The 16024-nt window shown below is 37.6% G+C and overlaps 1 protein-coding gene across 3 annotated transcripts in view; it reads right to left on the reverse strand.

Annotated features, from left to right (window-relative positions):
• The window catches only part of LOC117208521 (furin-like protease 1), a 230792-nt gene that overhangs the window by 13353 nt on the left and 201415 nt on the right, over positions 1–16024 (reverse strand). For 2 of the 3 annotated variants that reach the window (XM_033449721.1, XM_033449720.1), the window contains exons 7-12: positions 11086–11503; positions 10893–11010; positions 10290–10371; positions 9829–10039; positions 7403–8140; positions 3654–3932 (exon numbers count right to left, since the gene is read on the reverse strand). In XM_033449721.1, coding sequence (XP_033305612.1) covers positions 3654–3932; positions 7403–8140; positions 9829–10039; positions 10290–10371; positions 10893–11010; positions 11086–11503 — 1846 coding nt within the window. The remainder of the gene's footprint in view (positions 1–3653; positions 3933–7402; positions 8141–9828; positions 10040–10289; positions 10372–10892; positions 11011–11085; positions 11504–16024) is intronic. The other variant, XM_033449722.1, reaches the window with a different exon arrangement.

Consider the following 16024-nt stretch of genomic DNA (forward strand, 5'->3'; position numbering starts at 1 on the left):
ATGAAAAGAGCATAAAGAGGTTAGTTTATGAGCATCTGCAAGCAATTAGTGTATTTTGGGACCAAAACTCCGAATTAAACGATCTCTTCTGTCTTGATTAGTGGTGAAACCACTTCAATGAGAAAGGACCCATTCTGATGTTAGCTCGTCTTGTGAAACGTTTGCAAGCTTGAAACCAAGAGATTACGTTCAAGGGGCATAAATGATGTCCCTTGTCAACGGTAGGGTAACTCCAGTTCCATGCAGTTAACAAAATATTTGGAACAGTCTCTGTACATTGTGGATTACTCTCCTAATACATCAAGGATGATTTTCCATGATGACAGCCCTTTTGCCATTTTAATTTTCACGCGTTATATTTGATCAAACAAGAACGCTATTCTTGATATCATTCAGAATATTAAAGATTGTAGAATATTAAAGAATATTAAACATTTTAGAATACAAATTCGGTCGAAAGATTGATTTGAAAATACTCAGTAGTATATTTTTAAACATTCCGCAGCCTTTTCTTCTTGTACAATCTCAACAAACAATCTTTTGTTTCCATTTTCATTTATTTAATGCAGAGAATCGAATCATCGATCGTTACACAAACATCGATGGAATGTAATAAATAGTTTTTCTTTTCTCGAGTGAACAAATTATAGTACATAAAACGATCATAGGCTATATTTTTCTTCCCATGTTTTTCGTCCGAATCAGTTTTGATAATCTTCTAGAAAAAGTTTTGTTATTCGATGAATTATTCGTAATTAAATTTTCTCTTTAGCATTATTCATAGAAACATATTGCATATTGGATAATTACTTTGTCAAGTAATTTGTTAAATATCAGTCCTCGTCTCGACGAACTTTTTAATCACTATTCAACCGTTTCGATATTCCGAGATGTTTGATAAATATCTTCGAATTTTCCATGAAATCTAGACTTCAATATTTACGTTGTCAGAAATAAATTGTTGTTACCTCGTGTAACTGATGTCTGATAATTCACGTTGTTCAACGGCGAAATGTTTTCGCAACGTGTAATCCCTAATCGCAGTATACATTAGTTTTACAAAATATCAGTGAAAGTCTGCGAAAATACTGTTAAAGGCAATTTACACTGACACGATGGTAATATTGAATAAATTCTACGAATGACTTTAAAAGCCTGCTACTATCACGTGACATTCATAGTACAGATTATCGTCCGGATTCAACGAAGGCAAATTCAATTTATAACAAATTTATAATTACTTTCACAATAAAATCGTTGCAGAACATATATCTGTCGTTCGAGTAATTAGAAGTACTAGACCTATATAGTTACCGATAGATCTTTGAGAGTTCCGCGAAATTGTAGATATTTAGCGAAGTAACATGTAGTGCTCCGTTTAGAATCGAAACTGGGAGGGAAAGGGGAGGGAGAGAGAGAGAGAGAGAGAGAGAGAGAGAGAGAAGAAAGGATTTCGCTGTTACATAAATATGTACTTTACAGGTCAGCATCTAGTCTTATGTATCTTCTTCTCGGCTGTTTGCATCAGCCGGTCGTAAACGCTCTGTTACCTTTTTGTTTCCAGCAGTGTTGATAGCCCCAGCTGCTATTCCCCTCTCTTTAGGTAAGCAAAGTTGCAGAGACAGACAGGGAGAGAATTCGACAGAAAAGAAAATGGAGTAAAGGGACAGAAGGAAAGAGCAAGATAAAAGTAAAATGTTTGGAAAAAAGCGGAGAGGTGGAAAGGAAAGAGATGAAAAAGATGCGAAGAGAAACTCTTTGGAACACGTTTGGTCGTTTCATCGATCGATATACTCAAAGAAACTATTGTTGTTAGGCAGACATCGCTAGCATTACCAAATGATTAAACTATATTTCCCTGTTCTCCTTTTTCGAATTTTCCTGGCAAATTTTGCTCGCCTGTGCGCACCACACTTCAACTTATCAAACGATTAATATTTTCTACGCACAGTCGTCGTTCGAGCGTTTAACATTCACTGTTTCTTAGTTTTAGGCTGGTTTACTAGAAGATTGATGTATACAAATCTTTGCTCTTTGAATTGAAACTAAGCGAGTCCAAATTTGTGAAGGGCAATGTACGTTCGTAACAGTTGGATATTAATCGCGTACGAATCGAATCTGAAAATTTAAATAGCTAGATTATTTCCATCGAATGTTTGCGATAAACGGATTATGCAGTCGAGTAGATTCTAATGATTAATTGGCTGTTTAGGAAATCGAGTGGGAACGATTCTGCGGGATGTGATTTTATCGATGAAGATAGACTAACGCGATGGTTACGCGAGGTAATTTCGCCAGGATCTGTCTGCGTGAAGTATCGAGTCGAACTTCACTGCATGGACGCGATCTATCGATGTTGCATCTCTGTAGTGGCAGTTTCGCGAATTGGTTGTTTTTGCATTACGTAGAAAAGTGTCATCGGATGTTTCTGAACAATGTGGAACGTCATATCGAACGTGGTTATTTTTTTGCTGAAAGGAAATAATTTTATTTTCAATCGCACTCAGAGAAAATCGAGATCGATCTCGGTGGATAGATCCTTCGTTAAAATTCATGCTGGTAAAAGCGTAACTCCGTGTTCTTTTGAAAATAGTGGCTAAAATAGTAGTTAATGGAATAGAGAAATATCAGAAAAAAGAAACTTTGGTATTTCTAAAGCTAACCTTCTTCAAGAGTAACGGTCGGAACTGAACAGTCATCGAAAAATAGCAGAGTTTACTTTTTCCCGCGTAGTTCGATCAAAAATGATTATCGAAGCGTATCGCTTTCAGAGAATATATATGACCGATCGAATATCCATTTTAAATAATTCATCGGTATGAAAAATCAAGAGGCCGCTGCATATTCAAAAGAATCGAGTTATAAATGTTCCAATTCGACGAGGTCCCGATCGTCAAATCGATTTTCTCATATGCTCGATCCGCCAGCTATCGCTCAATTACAGTCCGAACTCTTCCCTATCGAAAGAGATTGTTGTTTAGAGCTTCTCTTGTACGTGCAGACAAAACTCTTTCTACACGCATACTCTTCTTACACGATGATGGAAATTCTCATACACGACACTTAATTGGACTAAATCCTAACCCTAGAACGATATACGTTAGTGAGCGAATTGGGCGTCCACTCGAGAAATCATGGTGGACAAGGCCCGTAGGACATTTTAAGCTCGATGTTCGGCACATCATTAGAGTTCTTTCTCCGGACGGGCAGAAAAAAGCGTCTAGGAGAAAGCGGAGTTGACACGACGATCGACAATGTTTTATCATCGAACGACGATCATCTTCGACTCATGTGGTTAGGGAAATCACAAACACACAACATTGTTCGGGCGAATCGCGAGCGTCGACACTTGGCTCGAGCTCTCGTTTTCTCATTTCAAACTGTGAACCGAGAGGGCAACACGTCGATGTAAGGATATTATCATGAGCACCATGGAAACCCTGACGACCTGTCAATCGCTAAGCTCTCGCCGAAAGTAGCCATTTTTACGCGCGACAATGTCGTCGTCGTTGAGAATGAACCCGAGGTGTTGTCAGCCACCTCGAGATCACTTTCGTTCCGAACACCCAACGAATCCTGCCAACTGGTTGCCAGGTTCCCCCAGCTGACTCCGGCGAATAGGTAGGCTAGAACGAGTAGAATGAGGCACCCACCTAGGCACCTGCCACTTCCAGGATCGATGCTACTGCAACCGCTGGTCTGGTTTTCGGTCGTCGGTCTTTGTACTTCCTGATGGGACACACATTCTACCTGCTGGCTACCTGTCCATGGATCGGTCACCACAACGTTATGCCTTGCACCTATTGCCGAGTTGTCCACACTCACATCCTGATGATTCACAGAGGATAGTGGTTTGTCCTTATCCAGGTCGTCATCCAACTCCAACGACGTCTCCGTGCCGTAGAAGATTAGCTTGAATTCTTCGAGGGTGTCTGAAATGTTGTGGTATACCGTTAGATTCCGTTTCGTGAGATCGCAAGTACAGAGTCGCAGGGAAATCGTAAAATGGACACATATGGGCATGCTGAAACTCAAAATGTCGAAAATTGACAAAATACCTCAAAATACCAATAGTGATATGAAAATATAAAAATACTTAAAAATATATGTATTTCGTTCAATCGCGTGTGGTATATTACATCGTGATAAGTGTAATGGTAGTGCTAATTATTCTTAACTGCGTTATTTAGGACTCAGAACCTCAATCTGTGTGCCACGATCCTTAAAGAAGTTGTAGAAATGCTTGCTAGCAAATTTTGTATAAAATTTCATCATAAAGACATTTACCATCGTTAGGAAATAAATATTTTGAAACATCTTGTCCTAGAATATTTCTCTCTCCTACTAGAAAATGTTTATGTTAAAGCTCTTTTAGTGCGAATAGGGTAGAGTGCATGCTATTCGATTCTTACAATATAGATTCGTAATTCGAAAAGGGTCGCGAAATTTTGGCTCCGAAAATATAAAAATTCTTATACGGCTTGTCTTTTTGGTAATGATAACGAATTAGAAAAAAGGTATAGATAAATTATATTTTAAACATGCTGCTATCAAAAAGCGTACTTATTATATTTTGACCATAATATCTTAAGCATCATGTAGAGCGAATTTTCGAACGATAAATATGTGATTTGGAAAAATAAACAGGATCGTGTTTGAGTAAAGAAGAAGGACTTAAAGAAACTTAAAACAATGTTGTTTCAAACTTAATGGTACGTGGAAATTATTCAATGTATTGATCTTTTTTGTCTTGTACTGTATGGTGTAATAGCTCCACGCGGAAAATACTTTTGAATACGTATTTCATAAAGGGTTTCATGAAAAGAGATTCCAATTAAAATTTAATTTCCGGTGTTACAGGGATTCTAATTTCAATTTTCTCCCCAGACACGCAGCGTAGAAAATAAAAGCATATTGAGCTCTATAGCTTCTCTTTTAGTATCTTTTTGTAAGTCGATTTTCAAACAAATCGAGTAATATTTTCATTGAAATGCTATTTCAATTTTTCTTCGCAATGAAGTAATTCAATAAAGAAAATGTCATTAATTAAGAAGGATTAATGTCCTTCCGAATCATATATCTTCTCAACGTGATATATTTATGTTTTGTTTGTCTATCTTGACAAATTCGGAAGAATGATAAATTATCGAAAATAATTTGCGGCAATTTTAAGTTTTAATTATTACCTTGGTATATTTTCACGAGAAGTGACAGGATATTAATGATGCAAGATATTTAATAATTACAAACAACAGTTAAAAGAATATTATACGTTATAACTTGGACTAAAATTTTCACTCGGATACTTTAATTTGTCATTTTATCTCGCAAATTGTACATTTTAATGGGTTTTCCTTGATCAAATATTTATTTGTTGACAATATTCCCAGCAAATAATTCCATTTATAAGGTCTAGATTTCTTCTCATTTTCATTATCAGTATTTTATGCTCATATTGAAATAATTATACATTCAAATAATGTATATGTGTATATGAAAAAGATTTAATTGGTAGAAGTGCAAATAGAACTATTGTGGATTCGCGATGCTCGGAAGAGTCTTCCGCGTTTTCTTAATGTCACTACGGTCTAACGATAGATAGGTACTTCTATTTGACGTGACACGAGTGCACTTTGCATTATCCAACGCATACACACATACACACAAGCGCGAATCTGCGCGAGGATCATTCGCGTGAATCATGTTTCATACAGTAGATGTTTGATGTATTCGATGCAAGTGTCTCGAGGTGTGGTCTTGGAAAAATGATGGCAGTGAAATGAGTAAAGTGAAGAAGGTGTCAATGTCGTTGGCGCCAGGGAACTAATAAAGCGTTACGATGCTGCTTAAGGAATTTTATTCTTACTTTCAAGAACAGGAACAGGAAGTGGATTAAAATGAAGTAAATTCGGGCGATAAGAGAAATATTAATAACGGAACCCGTATTTATTATTGTACTAATGCAATTTTGTATAAATGTCTATAACGTGATTTCTTATGTAAATATAAACCAAAAACTAAACCCGAATTTCCGAACGTTTACATATTTGTTGGTTTTCCTTTCTTTTTATAATTTTTTGCCTATCGATGGTAGTAAAAATTTTGTTAGAATGATAAACAATGGGCCTCGAGTATCCGAGTATCCGATGGAATGCCAACGAATGTAACTTGTATGTAACAAAATGTAACAAAATGAAAATGTTAAAGGCCAATAAGGGGTTAGAGGCCCATAAGTGGATATAATATTGCTGCTATAAAAGATCAATATGATCTGAAGACATGGTTCTTATTTCTGTATATTGATGTTTACACGATTTACGTGAACATTATCTGTATAAAAGTAAATTTTTGAAATATCGAGAATCGAGTAATAAAGTTTTTAATAGCTTTTTCCATTATAAAAGGCGTGCCATGTTTGTTATTTAAAAAAATAGTGATAAATAATTAATAATTGAATAATCGTTTTAACATAGTTAACAATATTTATGTACTATGCAATCTGCATACTTCTAAGCATACTTCTACTAAACACACATTTTCATGCATGCAAGCGAACGGCTTAGTTCAATAGCTTTAACAACTTTGTAATTGTAATACTCATTGAAAGGCTAAATTTTCATCTAAAATTTACGGAAAATAAAGTTTCATTCAACGATACTTAAGAAGAAACGTAAGAGTACATGCAGCAAAATTAGTTAAACATTTTTATTATGAAATTAACATAAAAAGATGTTAGCGAATAACAATTTAACGAATACAGAAACTATATCAAAGAATGCAAACTGAAACGCTATTCGATAATTGTAGAGTTCACATAGTAAAACCGATGTAAGTACCATTTTCTTCGATTATCTGTTTTATGCTATAAAAAGATATCTTAGAAACATTGAAAGATATGGATTTTTATACAATAAAAGGGAATACATGAAAATAAGGAATAAATGAAAAGTACCGCTGGAAATACTTAAAAATTATCTCAAAGAATACACAGATACAAGTTATAAGGGGACACATAGCATATGAACAAAATGAACAATAATTACACCGAAGTGCGCTTGCAATAATATAGGAACAGTGAGGATAAGAGACAAAAAACTAAATCATATAAAAGTTCACTGAATTCTGTAATTTTTCACATGGATGCACTTCTATTTTACACAATTTGACTACTTTGGCGAGATGCGACAAAAGAAACTGCACGCAACGTGCATCCGTGGATGGTGCATGCACCTTAGACATAGTTCTCAAATTTTTGTATCATCAATTTTGACACTAAAAGTGTTTTCCCAAGCAAATGATCTCGAAAGGGAATCGTTACCCTAGTAGAGTTTTAATTCATTCTAAACCATTCACGGATTGCTCGTTACGTTAACGTAGGCCTACGTCAACTAAAGAAGAATACCCTTGTCTAAGTTCTTCGAATCGAACTGTTCGTCCTGAAGCAATTCCAGACCCTTATCCCTGGTTGCGTGCTGTTGGCCAGCTCCTCTAACTCCAGCGTAGACGGGATAGAGTGGATAGAGCTGTTGAATTTTAGGATATTGCTGGAAGATGGCTGGCACGTTGTTGATAACAGGTTTCGCTGGTGGCTCCAAGAGAATAAGGCCTCTTTGAAGGGACGAGGCCGTCGCTATGTCGACGATTTTTTGTCTGCTGGTCACTTTGGTGGTTAGAATCGTGGTAGATGGACTGGTCTGGGTGACCGTGATAGTGATTGGACTAGGCGTGCTTCTTCCTCTGGGTCTGGACGTGATTAAACGAATCTCCCCGGCGACGTTAGGTCCCCTGGCTACTGTCAACCCTCTTAACGTTTGCACGGTGGGCTTTGGCGTAGGTTTATTGGCTGATTTGCCATTTTTGTGCTGACCACGCGCTTTGCTCTTTCTCTGAGATTGTATCTGCGCATTGACCACATACGGCGGACTAAGGCTTCCGGATTTCTCCGACTTATGTTGAGTCTGCTTGATCTTCGAGCTCATCAGGGAGTTTTGTGCCTTCGAGAACACAGTTTCCCGTGGTTTAACGAAAGGTCTTCTCGGTATGTTCATCCCGGCAGGATTGTACAACGCGTATTCCGTGCGATCGGGCAGCGTTGACGTTCCGTAGAAGATCAACGCCCATTCGTGGAGCGTTGCACGACCTGATGAATGGTTGGTCGTCGGAACAGGATGCAGCACGAAATTCCAAATGATGATTATAGTTTCAGTGATAAAATCAAATAAAAGGTAATAAATTATACGGTAAGAAAGATAGGAGCTATTAAATTCTTTCTAAATTCTTTTGATCATTTATACACTATCTTTGTAGAATCTTTTCGCATCCTAACCTGAAATAGTTGATTACTTATTTATTATACGATAATTTTCGATTATTCATAAAAAACGAAACGTTTCGTCTATATAGATCCACCTTTCTTCGAACGATTCAGAAGCAGGTGATGCAAGTAATCCTACGGGAGAATATTGTACAGTCGAGCTTATCAGTGGTTGGGGATTAGAAAATCATTGACGACCAACAGGTGCAATTCCGAGGCCGGCACAATATTGTTGTTGGTCGACGACGACGATGCTGAAGCGGATCTCGCTAGCAATGTACAAGGACTCAACGCAAACGCGACGTGTAATGGTTTGAATACCTGTACTTGGAATGTATCCTGCATATTACGTGGCATAATAGAGCAAGGTTCTATCTTGCGCATGGATACATCAGACTACAAGACTGTATGGGATTACAAGCTCGCGTTAACTCAAACTTTATGCACATATCGGCTTTAACGGGCTTCTAGCTTCAAGTGGTTCTGACGATTTCACCCTTGCACAAGGTCAACTTCCCCTAGTAGTTCATGAGATCCATTGCTGGTGAATGCCACCGCGAGGGAACACGCTTCGAACTGGAAATTACGCCCTTGGGAGATAATGCAGCAGCTTACGTGGTCCCACGTGCATGGTTTACGAGAAATTCCCTTTACGTCTTCCAAGATCAGATGATAAGATAGCAGCTGGATGTTACTGCATACGCCAGGCGTTAGAATCTACGGATCTGGTCATGTAACCCTATCAACCTACATCGCGTTTCACGGTTAATTTTATAATTTCAAGTGAAACGAATCGTTGTCCTATTATGAGAATATATACCGAAGATCGTACTTGTAATTGTTTTTCAATCCTTTCGGTACTGTTGATCCTTTAAGGTAAGGAATTTTTAACACGTTTAGGATGACAACAAAACCCAAGAAACGCTCATCTTGTGTTAGTTCGTATCGTTATTTTATACATTTTGCTTTTGGTGGCCCAGTAATGATGTTACACTGTCAGATAAGGGTATCCCCTGATGACCCATAGAAAAGTCATGCCATTCTAAACATGTTAAAAGTGATGTGGTATGTTTAACGTATTTATCTACCTTGGTACTGGACTCTCGAAGATTTCAAAACTTTTGATACCTACTCAGCAGTTTCATCCTATCGCGTTACTTTAATGATGACGGCGATGATGTGCAAAACACCTCGGCCGTGAATATATCTGATATAGAGAGGGTGTTTGGAAAATAAAGTTTAGACAAATGGATGTGAGAAACAGATGAAACCGACCACTGGGTAGAGTAAATGTATTTTGGAAACACAACGAATCGTTATTAATATTAGAAAATCGAGAATATAAATTACGATTTATTATTTCGTAAGATCGTAATTTGTAATTGGTCTTTGCGAAAAACGTAACAGGATATAAGCTCTTGAAAAATTTCTGATCCGAACGAGGTTACATTCGATGTATCTGGAAATGTATGCGATGAAAGGAAGGAACAAAAAGCCGGATACAATGGACTTACCTTGGTATCGACCCTCATTGTGGATTTCAAGCTTCCACGTGCCGTGTGGCCTTTCTCCCCAAGTGTGAACCGACATAAATGGCCATTGATTGAAACCAGCCTTTGAGATGTCGTGAGGCCTTTTCGCAAGGAGAGTACTCTTTGTACCTTGCGGAGATGTTAGCTGTATTTGAAGATCTCCTCTCCTCGAGGCCATCAGTGAAACCTTTGCCTAGAAAAAATGTATCGTACGAATATTTATAACGATCAACAATTTATCTAATCGTTCCAGCAATGATTTTATTGTCACATAAATATTCAATAATTTTAAATGTATATATTCTTTTTGAAACTTTGTGAATGAAGTGTGGTACGTGCGCATAGAAAAATTTAGAGTAATTTCACGTCTAAACGTGATTGAAAGCATTCCAGAGGAAAACTATTAATTAACACTCTATTTATGTGAGTGACACAGTACTTACCTGCACGTGCTCGAGAAAATTAACGCCGCTACACTCCTTGACGTGCAATTCCAGAGTTAGCTGGCTCTTTGGTGGTATTGGCCTGTGCGTACATATGAAATTTAGGTCAGCTGTAGAAACGAAGACAGGGAATTCCACAACCTTATTTTTCCTTTCTTTTAAATTCTCATTTCGTCGACTAGGTTAAGAAAAATAATCATACACCTTATTTTTATCGTCGATAAAATTCGTTTTCATTTCGACAGCGAATGGTCTTTGGAATCGTCTGTATTAAATCGGGTGCACGTGTTGCAGAAGCTATTTCCTGGGATCAGTTTATCGTTATCACGGTAACGCAAAGCGAACAATACGTGGCAGAAATAGTGATGAATCGAATTGCACCGTCACGTCTCAAATAGTCATTTATTTCACAAAAGTACTGGCTTCTAAATTGTATTTGATATTTTTCGGTGACTTAACTTTCAGTAAATCGTCTTTTTATTGAAGAAAGAAGGTATAATCTCGAAAGGAAATTACGTTTCTCCCTTCCGTTGGATTTTGCAAATTTTTCTAAGAAAACTCATTCGAACGTTTCAAATAGTCGTAATGCATAAAATAGCTAACCTGCCCATATGTGGTGCTGAAACCTCGCATTTGTGTTGTTCCGGTACCGTTCGCCATCTTCTGGCCAAGCGAACCATGGCAGCGGCATCCATCAGCCCATAGCCAAAACTATGACTCACTAAATAAAGATTGGACAAATTTTTAAATTAGACTATAATGCGTACTTTATACTTATATTTTTTCAAATAGTTACCGTTTCTTCCAACTCCGTTAGTTACCCAATCTATTGCTTTAAGATTGGCAGGTTTCGCTGTTCTGACGACAATGTGTTGCATATCCCTCCAAGTTAGCTCTTTGTTTGCCTCGAGAGCGAGAGCGCAGATACCAGCAGCTAAGGGAGCCGATGCAGACGTGCCCGTATGACTGCTCGTGCATAAATGATGCAGATCAGTGGTCACTACTTGTTTCTCTCCCGATGAGCCGGAACTGTAGGTGGTAGCGAGAGTGGAGGAACAGGCTTCGCTGTACCAAGGCACATGACCATATTCTGTAGCGCTGCTGATGGACAACGTCCAGATGCTGTTCGTATAACCATCGCAGTTGCAGTTGTCGTGATCCCTGCCGCCGTTTCCTGACGCCCAGACGAAAATTGACCCTTTACCGTTGCGACCCTGACGATCAAAGCGACGAATTTAGCGAGGCGTCACCAGCCGTCTGGTCAAAGAGCCTTTCATACGCTGTGAAAGGTTCAATTGATCGTTTCATCTTAAGAAAACGCTTTTAGTCTTCGATTTTCCTCGATAACGAACTTACGCGTAATCGTTTTTACCAATCGAATCGCTTTTTTATATCTAATCGTTCTGAATAAATGGATAACTGAAGATGAGTTCTTTGAGTGAAACACACGAAGGAGAAATTTATCTATAGGTTTTTTTTAACTGTTTATTTGAATGTAAAATATATCCACGTGTATACTATGCCTATACAGATTTCAAAGCAAAACGTACAACGTATAATTTTATTGTAAATCGATAACATATGTCCTTCTTAACGAGGAAATATTAATACGAGGACAAATTCCAATGCTCCTTTTAGTTAGATATCAAGTTTGCACCACTTCCGATATCACTACAGTTATGACCATCAAAGGGCCATCCTTGAAATTATTGGATTAGTTATGGCGGTATGTTAAACGCAACTTCGATACACTATATGCTCTCATTATTAATACACAGTACATACATACCTGATGACCTCCTTTAACGTAGTTACAGTCAGTATACTAGTACGAAATGCACTTTGATTTCGTGATATTTTTCCTTTAGAGATAATTTTTTATTGTTGTCAGAAAATGTATCTTTTGTATGAAATCACTTTTTTTTAGATCGTTTTTAACTAAACACATTGTATTGCATGTCTAATCTATTAAATTTAAGAGAACGAGTTAGAAATTCATTCCACTGTCGTCTCGACAATTGCGTCGAAATATCTCTCGAAAATTTTAAGCTATTTCAAATATATGACATATTTCGCAAACTACCGCTAGCAGTAACTGTCTTTATGAATATTTAACGGTTAGCTTCCTATCGAGCAAAAGTGCTTTAAATCCAGAAGTAACAGTAATTATACTGGAAAGATAAATTCATATTTGGCTACGACACTACCGGGAAATATCGTTGCATTAACACGAAAATGGAAGGTAAAAAGATATATACATTCAACTATTATCGAATGTCGTAGTTCTTTGAATAGAGATTTCTTATAAAGTTATTCATGAAATAAAGCACATAAAACATGCGAATGAAAAATGAAACATCGATACTTCAAAAAAAAAAAAAAAAGAAATGAGGAAAGATAAAAATAGTACTCATATAATGTGTCTCTCTCTCTCTCACACACACACATACTTTTTTTTGCAAACGAAACTTTTTGTATTAGCTTAAGTACTTTGTTATAGAGATATTTCAAATAACTATAACTATGCTTGAAATACATGTTTCCGTAAAAGGAAAAGGAATGGCAAAAGGAAAAATTTTCCTTAATACGGTTGACCCGTGATGTACCGTTCCTCGAGTGTTTGCTTGCTTTCATTCTAGAGAGAATTTATTTTTGCATATTTAATAACAAGCAACTTTTGTGGAATATAAACGTTTATCCTATAAGCCCGTTGACTCCTTAAGGATTTACCAAATGAACGACAAAATGAAAACAGTTTGCTTAGGAATATTCAATGTATGTTCAACAGTCATTTTTAAAACGAGCATTTACACAGTGCTTCATAATACAAACATAATATTCGCAGAGAGAAAAAATTTATAATAGTATTCTTTCTCTTACAGAATTCTTGTTATACTATTATTTCTATGGTCAACGCTAGAGAATGGAGGAAATGTATGGTTTTAAGGGCTTTATATGTTTAAAGAAAATTTGTAACGTTTCTTGAGTAAAAATCTTTTTAAAATACTTAATGTTCCACTTTCGTAGTAAATGTACTGTAAATACCATATATGTACGTACTGATATTGTGAAATTTTTTTCTTGCTAACAAATATTATAATTTAATATATATATGTCGCAGATGAAAGGAAAACCAAAGCCTTTCCTTGGAAATTTTGGGAACATCCTCTAGTACTCTAGCCTAGATTTTATCATAGCTGCAATTGTTCGAGATTTGTGATAGCGAGATTGGGCTCGAGGTGACAATTGGTCGCCGAAAGTAGCTACGGTCACGGGATGGACGTTTTGCCTAACGGAGGTCTGGAGTGGTTGTATGGTTTTTCCGAGAAATGTGGTTGTGGCGGTAGGCCTCGGGAGCGGGCCTAGCCACGTATAATTTTGCCTCGGAGGTGCCGATATAATGGGACATACATTGTATTAATAATCAAACTCCAGGCAGAAACTGCCTAGCAACAGCGTTTGGAGCAGCGTTTGGCGTGCTATTGCCTTGGAGAGTGACACATCGATCATTTCAACAATCGTATTTTGCGCCTAAAATTAGTCTACGCTTAGTAAGGAGTTCTCCCGTTGACCGTGGATTCGTTTGAACCCAAGAACATTGTTAATAGCGTTCATTAAACTTATTATTCGTAAAACATACTATTCATTAAACTTACTATTCGTTAAACTTATTATTCATTAGACTTATTATTTGTTAAACTTATTATTCGTTAAACTCTAATATTCGTTAAACTTTGTAGCAGTCTTGTATATACGTGTAAATATAATCTCGGCTTTGTAAAACAATGGCTAATCCACGTGAAGAGTTGTTACGCGCCCAAAATTCTAACCATAACCCGACATATATATATATTTCGCAAAAGACAACTGTCTTTCCTAAATGTTTGTACAATTAAAAAGTTCAGAAGGAAAGTTATCTGTCCTCGAATAAAGTGAAACCAAAACTCATTGAATTCAGATTCGAAAATTAAAAAACAATGGTCAATTCTAAACACGGTAACCTTTATTATTGGTATTATGCACAGAATGGTTAAGTAATCGTTCTCTTACAAGGTGCCATGACCATAACTAGCTGAGACGTTACTTTCGCAGCTTTGAAAATCTTGCCTCGAAGATTTCTATTTTCTGACTTTCCGGTACCGTTTTAACGAATTCCTCTTTCGGGCAAAAGCGACTTTCAATATTTGCATATGACTTACGGCTACTTCGCAGTGAGTAAGGATAAAATGGTAATGCGTGCAGGTACGGAAGCTGACAAGTCGCTTAAAAGCACCCAATTAGAAACTTTCCGTGGGCTGATCTCATCGACCGAGTCTGTTAAGGTAGGTCTAGGGAAAGAACTTCCTCGTTGTGATATAATCGTATCATGGTTTTCCCGGCAACGCAAATGATTTCGAAAGAATTATTTTTCGATTAGGTTCGTACCTATCGGTACCGTTAATCTTCCTTCAGGAATGGTTTCTACCGGCTAGTTTCATCTTCTTTATATCGTATTATTATATACACATGACAAAAATTATGCTTTTATCTTGTATATAACCTAACACTATAATTTTGTAAATAAATTTGTGTTCACGTTGTTACGTCACGAGGCTTACCACAGGCTGTATTTCTAACCGTCGCTCGCGGTCCTACAGTGTCGCAGGCAGATCGTCTTATCTGCCCGATGGAATATATACAATGTATCGACGAGCGCATACTTGTCACCAAGCAGCGAGATCTAGAAACGTCGATTTTGGTCCGTTACTTTTTCCACACAAGAAGGCGACATACGTCATCACAGGAGCGAACGGTGGCGTGACCCGAGCATAGTGGGGGTCGTCTCTCAAAGAAGACAAAGAAATGATCGAAAGGCAATCAGTCCCTTCTGACGAGCCAAACGTTATACATCGAGAGGTTTGACGATTAAAATTAAGGTCGCATAGTCTAACGAATTCATTGAGAGATATCGTAAAGTCGGGTCGACTTTCTGTAACATATTTACTGTATTCATTGTTAAACTATTTGTGGCGTGTTCATCATATTATTGTCAAATATACTATTTTATGTAAACCTGTTAATACAGTGTTAAATTCATTGAACCACCTCTGTTATCTTAATCGAAACAGGGGAACGACTATTTCGCGGCGTCGATTAACAGAATCGTAGCGAGAATTTACGCCTCTCGCTGACGCGTTTACCTCGCGACCACGTCTCTCCCCGAACAGTCGTAACACACGTTCTAGAACAGAGGTCAGTAACGTAGATTTCGCGGGCACCTAAGTGCACCTAAGTGCACTATCATGGGCAATCACCAATCGCCGATTCGATTCGGCCTATCTCAATGGTCGGCAACCGATCTTTGAGATGGCCCGCGACCGATTGCACTTTGACGTGCCGTGGGAGATAGTTTGGAAACGCGAAGCGATAGCGAACTTTCGGACATTCGTGGGGAGACGCGATCTCGAAGAAGCGCGCCAACGGGAGTCGTAAATTCCTGTTACGATTTAACTAATCGACGCCACGAATCGTACCAACCCTTATTTCTTGTGGGATAATAAGGGTGGTTGAGTGAATATAACGCTGCTATTAACAGGTTAATATATATTTTGAACGATTCAACAACTTCAATGTGATACAAGGTTGCGTATGTGAAATGACAACTACGAATGAGTACGAACTGAGACTCCTTTCATGTTGGCGACTGTGATGATGTATCTTCTGTCGATTGACTGTCTTCGACTTGTTGACTTCTG

This window comes from Bombus bifarius, unplaced genomic scaffold (genome assembly GCF_011952205.1).
Source record: "Bombus bifarius isolate JDL3187 unplaced genomic scaffold, Bbif_JDL3187 scf7180000008138, whole genome shotgun sequence".
Classification (NCBI taxonomy): domain Eukaryota; kingdom Metazoa; phylum Arthropoda; class Insecta; order Hymenoptera; family Apidae; genus Bombus; species Bombus bifarius.